The sequence below is a fragment of the Tetrao urogallus genome (genome assembly GCF_951394365.1).
Source record: "Tetrao urogallus genome assembly, chromosome: 2".
Taxonomy (NCBI): domain Eukaryota; kingdom Metazoa; phylum Chordata; class Aves; order Galliformes; family Phasianidae; genus Tetrao; species Tetrao urogallus.
Genome location: NC_136814.1, coordinates 55,335,656 through 55,341,655, shown reverse-complemented (window position 1 = coordinate 55,341,655; position 6,000 = coordinate 55,335,656). Strand labels below are relative to the sequence as shown.

At 47.6% G+C, this 6,000-nt stretch overlaps 1 protein-coding gene across 4 annotated transcripts in view; it reads right to left on the bottom strand.

Moving 5' to 3' along the window:
- Positions 1-286: 286 nt before the first annotated feature.
- The window catches only part of SGK1 (serum/glucocorticoid regulated kinase 1), a gene marked incomplete at both ends in the record, with an annotated part of 74,844 nt that continues 69,130 nt past the window's right edge, over positions 287-6,000 (bottom strand). For 2 of the 4 annotated variants that reach the window (XM_079532564.1, XM_079532566.1), the window contains 11 exons: positions 287-454; positions 938-1,027; positions 1,139-1,294; positions 1,408-1,503; positions 1,806-1,929; positions 2,099-2,211; positions 2,506-2,637; positions 2,741-2,824; positions 3,290-3,394; positions 3,825-3,900; positions 4,534-4,609. In XM_079532564.1, the coding sequence (XP_079388690.1) occupies positions 287-454; positions 938-1,027; positions 1,139-1,294; positions 1,408-1,503; positions 1,806-1,929; positions 2,099-2,211; positions 2,506-2,637; positions 2,741-2,824; positions 3,290-3,394; positions 3,825-3,900; positions 4,534-4,609 (1,220 nt within the window). Of the gene's footprint in view, positions 455-937; positions 1,028-1,138; positions 1,295-1,407; positions 1,504-1,805; positions 1,930-2,098; positions 2,212-2,505; positions 2,638-2,740; positions 2,825-3,289; positions 3,395-3,824; positions 3,901-4,533; positions 4,610-4,741; positions 4,821-6,000 lie in introns of those variants that run through there. The other 2 variants (XM_079532565.1, XM_079532567.1) reach the window with 2 other exon arrangements.

The window sequence follows — 6,000 nt, the reverse complement described above, 5'->3', positions numbered from 1 at the left end:
CGCAGCAGTCACTTTTGTTTTTCTTTCCCAAGGAGACAGCACCACTTTGGGGGAAGAAAAAAAAATGGAAATGAAAAGCCTGCAAAGCTCATTCAGAGAGTGATGTGCTCTTCAAAAAAGCTTCCAGCAAACAGTGTAGTTGAAATTAAGGCTGCAAAGCTGCCATGGTGGAAATGTGCAAATTCTGTTTCAAGGTGACCGGTCAACTGGCAATTCCACCAGAAGGCCAAACAAAAATAAAAATAATAGTTATTATTATTATAAAGAAAGAAAGAAAGAAAAATGTTCACAAGAAAGAGTCCACAGGTGGGGCATATGAGAAGCCTAAAAAAGCCTCAGCAGCTTCTTTGACGCTGGCGGTGATGAGGATGCTGTCTGGAGACTGGCCAATAGAGCTGGGGACTGGCTCATCCGTAAATTCAGGATCAAAGTGCCGCAGGTCATTGGGGCCACTCTGGTGAAGGAGACAAAAGGAAAAACACACTATTTAGACCAGACCTTCCTATTTTCTGGAGAAAAATAAATGCTCAAACAGTAAAAGACAACCACCTTCACAACCAGATGCCTGCACTTAGTTACTAGCTGACAAGCCAAATTTTGCTCTATGCATGGGAATCTACCAACTTTCTGCACCTTACCTTCCCCTTTGGTAACATGGGGATTAGTTTAAAATAGCCACACGAATTAAGTACTTATTTGTCAGAGAGCCCCTCCTCCCCCCCCCCCCCCCCCCAAAAAAAAAAGGCATCTAAATTTAGAAAATCCATCAGCAAAAAGTCAGCTACTGCTTGCTTTTAATCTTGTCTGGATGGCCATGAGGAAAGCTGTGCTGCACAACCACACCTCCATGTGGCCAGTTTCCTCTAGCTTCTGGGCACCCCATGAAGATGTGGGAAGACACTTCCTTACACATTCTATAATTAGAAGTGATACGTACCACATTTGGGTTAAAAGGGGGGGTAATCTTCTTATTAATGAGATCATCCCAGTTAATTGGGGAGAAGAAGATGTGATTCTTAATCTCCGTCTGTTAGGGAGAGAAAAAAATAGATTAATTCAGACCCCAGCTAATGTAAGTAATATGACCTAGTCATCTTCCTGTAGCGCACACAGGAAGAACTGCTCGTTTGGCACTTACAAAGTCTTCCTTGGCACCAAGCCTCTTTGTCCTGTCTTTCTGCAGAAGGCCTTCCAAGAGATGTCTGGCAGAGTTGGTAATATTTGGCTTCAGTTGCAATGGTTTGTTCAAGATGTTATCATACATTTCTGCCGTGTTTCTGCTGTAGAAAGGCGGCTGTGGGGACAGCAATGGAGAGATCAAGGTTACGGGGCTGACTCATGAGTATGCGCCTTCTGAGAGCGCAACAGTGAGCTTGTTTGATCTGTCAGTGAGGATACACTGCTTACCAGTCCATAAAGCATCTCGTACAAGACTGCTCCAAGGCACCACCAGTCCACAGTCCTGTCGTAGGGCTGCTTGTGAAGAACTTCAGGAGCAAGATACTGTGGAAGAGAAGGAAAAGAAGCACATTAGTAAAAGGGATCTGTTTAGTTAGTACAGTCCCCCCCCCCATTTCCGATTGAAAACAGCTCACTGAATCCCAACAGTATCTAAGCTACCAGGAAGATGCAAGTACTTTTAAAAACAGCAGCGGGCTTGATAGCCACTCTCCCCTCATCAACAAGCTGTCACAGGTCCTCGCAGTCTGATATCACAAGACCCATCCTAACCCCCACGTGTCCCACCCACAAGAAAAGCACATGGGAATGATGGGCTGTGACCGCAGGTTGAGGACTGGACGTACCTCAGGTGTGCCACAGAAGGTGGAGGTTGTGCCATTGTGCTCTATGTTTTCCTTGCAGAGTCCAAAGTCAGTCAAGACAATGTGCCCCTGCGAATCAAGCAGAATATTCTCCGGCTTCAAGTCACTGTAGGAAAAGATGAAAGAAAAGACGTTCATTAGAAGAGCTGGAGTCAGAAGATTGTTTACTCATTAAGTCATAAAAAATGATAAACTCTAGGCTAATATTGATGTAAACTTTTTAATGCTTATTAAACAAAAGGCATGGTTTGTTTTAGTCCAACAACATTGCTTACCGATAGACAATGTTCAAGGAGTGCAGGTAGCCCAGCGCACTGGCAATTTCAGCAGCATAAAATCGGGCCCTTGGCTCCAGGAAGCAACGCTCCCTCTGGAGATGGTAGAACAACTGCAGGAGACAGAAAGAACAAAGTTCTGTAAAGCGGCGCCAGAGCCTGTTAACAATGAGCTTAATTAGACTCAACATATATAGCCAGGGAGAACAATGGCAGGAAATGGCCTAACGATCCTTTGGTAGTCCAAAACTTGGCAGGCCGGAAACATTAATTCTAGTAACTTTTCCCCATGTTTTTTTCGCCTTGGAGCAATTTTTATTTAAAAGGAAGGGTGGAAAAAAAAAAAAAAATCTACCATATCACTGCACACATGATAGGAAATACTACCTGATTTTCTTACTGCTTACCTCTCCACCATTGATGTAGTCCAGGACAAAATACAGTTTGTCTGCAGTTTGGAAGGAGAAGTGAAGTCCGACCAGGAAGGGGTGTTTCACATTTTTCAGCAGGACATTGCGCTCTGACATGATGTGCTTTTCCTGAACACACGGAAATCAATGTTTAGTAACAGTATTTGCTGAGCAACAGCAGTAAAAATCAATCTGACAAACATCACAACAAAAACACTAAGAAGCAGCTCACCTCCTTCTTCTTCAGGATCGCTTTTTTCTGTAGGACTTTAACAGCATAAAACTGCTCTTCTGCCTTATGCCGTGCAAGAAGAACCTGAAAGAAGACAGATTCCCAGAAGTGAGAAATGCTAAACTACAAAACAGAGTAAACACAACAGAAAACAATCCCTTCTGTTAACGGCTGAACACTGCTCCACTCCTCTGGCTCATCATGCAAGCCCTGTGCTGGCAGCGCCTAAAGCTGTCAGCACTCCCACAGAAAAATCTAGTTTTTACTGTTAGTGGCCTCCCCTTCCAGAAGGGAAACACATACCCTCCCGAGCTGAAGAACCCCCACCCCTGCCTACTCTCTCCCTTGCTCTACTGTGACTCACAGAAATGCAGCACCCTGCTTCCCTTCCCTGCAGCCCAGAAGAGCCAGGCGCTGGGCAGCAGCACTGCCCATATCTGCTATAAATGACTGCCATTCACCAAAGGCAGCACAAACACAGCCCATATGCATCACCACATACACGAGCTGAAGAGCAATTCAATTACAGTAAAAAGAAGTTATGCTTACCTTTCCAAAGCTTCCTTTTCCAATAACTTTTAAGAAATGAAAGTCTGATGGCTTGGCATGTGGGTTGGATGATGGGCCAAGATTTATCTGCTGTGATGGACTGGGCTAGACAAACAAACACACAGAAAACAGTTTTCATAAAACAGTGAGACTTTTTTTTTTTTTTTTAATAAAGTAACTTTGAAAGTAAGAACAAACACTCTGCTCATCACTAAAATTTTAAACTAGACATCTACCAGATGACTTACACTCTTTGGTACTACTCAAGAGAAGTATAACAGCAATAGCCAATCCAAGAATTCTTTCTGAGGTCTTAGTCACATTGCATAATGAAGCTACAACTAATAAAAGTTAGTTTAAGAATTTTCTTCTCCACGTTGAAAACAAGTTCCAGGCTAACTTGATCACCTTTTCCCCCACCTACATCATTGCACTATAAACTGAAGTAACACTCGTGATGCTAATTTTGCTACGCTTCTATTATCAGCTCATTTGATGTTCTAAAAATGCTTCATGGAGCGTAAAATCTGCTTACCGGAGGAGAAGGATTAGCATTCATAAGTTCAGGCTCTTGAGGCTGGGAGATTTTCAAGATAGATTGAACTTCAGGGCTGTAATGATGAGAGTATGTGTTAGTCATTACCAAAAACATCAGGTGGATTTTTCCACCAGAGGGCAAGCAAGGACTACACTGGGGAAAGATGAGTTTGGGCTTGGTCTGTTACAGAAAGCAACAATCTGTTTGGCTTAAGGATTAAAACTAATTTACAGAATGTAAATTCTGCCATAAAAAGAAATGCATTTATGCCGTATGTACGGATCACAACAGAAATTCCATCCAACCAATTTCACCCAAACCCTGCTCAGGAAGATTTGCCGCAAGGTGACTAATACCGCGAAGAGCAATTAACTCTTCTGTAACAGTCATGTCAGAAGCACTACAGTAAACAATATTTTTAACCAACTGTGGGGTTTGTTAGAATCATAGAATATCCCAAATTGGAAGGGACCCACAAGGACCACAGAATCCAACTCCTGGCTCCACACAAGACCACCCAAAAATCAGATCGTATGGCTGAGAGTGCTGTCCAAAAGCTTCTTGAACTCGGCAAGCTCACTACCACGACCACTGCCCTGGGGAGCCTGCTCCACTGCCCAACCACCCTCTAAGGAAGAACCTTTTCCTGAAACCCAACCTGACCCTCCCTTGTCACTGAAACCCGTCTTAAATTGCTAATACTTACTGCTTGCATGCATAGGAGTTGGTGGCTATCTTCTGAATGAAATCATTAAGCCCCATTCTTCTCTGTTTCATGAAAGCTATAAAACAACAACAACAAAAAAGACGGGGAGTGTTAAAAAACAAAAAGCATTTAGCCATCTGCTTGCCCTGCCGAAAAAAAAGAAAAAAAAAAAAAAAAGCAGCCCGCGAGCATCCTTCCTCCCGCTCACCGATGAGAATGGCAACCATTCCCCTCATCTTCGAATAAGTCAAAGCGGGACCCGAAGCTTCGGCCGCCTTCACTGTCATTGCGCTGGGAGGGGGCTGCGGAGCCACCGAGAGCTCTGCTGCCAGCACCGCACTGCCCGGGAGCAGCACCCGACGGCGCTTAAGTGGCGGCGGAGCGGGGCGGGATCGGGGCGGGGCGGCTTCTCTTGTCCCCCCCACCCCCCACCCCCACCCCCACCCTCGCAACGTCCTCAGAGGCTGCCGGCCTCCGATAACGTCGCGGCGGGGGGGAGGGATCGAGCGGAGTCGCTCCGTGCTCGCTGCCTTCTCTGGCCGGGTGCAGGAGCCCTAAAGAGGCGCTTCGGAAAGTCGCCGGCCCCGGGGAGCTGCGATAAAGGCGGCGTTTGACGTTTCCTTGAAGGAGCCACAGTGAGTCAGGAGAAGGAGATTTCCTGCCCCGGGTTTTCAATAAAACAAACAAATGGCCCTACGCCCGGTTGCTCGGTCGGGACATTACTGAAAGGGAAAAGGGAATAAAATAAAATTAAAAAAAAAAAAAAAAAAAAAAAAGCACACGTTTCTTCTTTGTGCCAGAAAGGGAAATGTAGGGGAAAAAAAAAATCCCAGTTCCCTGAACTTGGGAGGAGGAGAGGGCCGAGTTTTACTGCTGGAAAAAGCCGGGGAGATGACGAAGAACCGCACGAGCCAAAAATTAACAGAAATGGGGGACCGTCCCTCCACTCAGTTTGTTTCCCTGTGCACCCGCCTCATCCGCTGCCCCGCGGGCGCTCCGAGCCTGGTCGGGGCATCTCCCCCCGGCTCCCCCGTGGGTACTCTCCGCCCGGCGGGCACTACGCACGCACTCATTTCATATCAGATCTCCAGGGCTGCCGCCAGCGGCTCCAGCTGCGCCGTGCTCCCACCACCCCCCCCCCCCCCATCTCCCGCCTGGGGCTCCTTTCGCCCCCCCCCCCCCCGTCCCGTCCCGAAACCCCAGGCGGCCGCTGGGCGGCATCCCTCGGCTGCTTCCTCGGGGCCGGGAACGGGGAGCAAGCCCGGCACAGCACGGCCCGCGGCGGGGAGGACCGACCCTGCGGGACGGTCACGGCTCTCGCAAACCGTTTTACAACGATAGAGAAAAGAGCGAACAGAGCCGGGAGGGCGGCAGTCGCGCTCCGGGGGACGGAGGAGACCCGGCGCCAGGGCAGGAAGGGGCGACAGGGAGCAGCACGGAAGGCTGAGTGCAGCCGTCGGGGCTCTG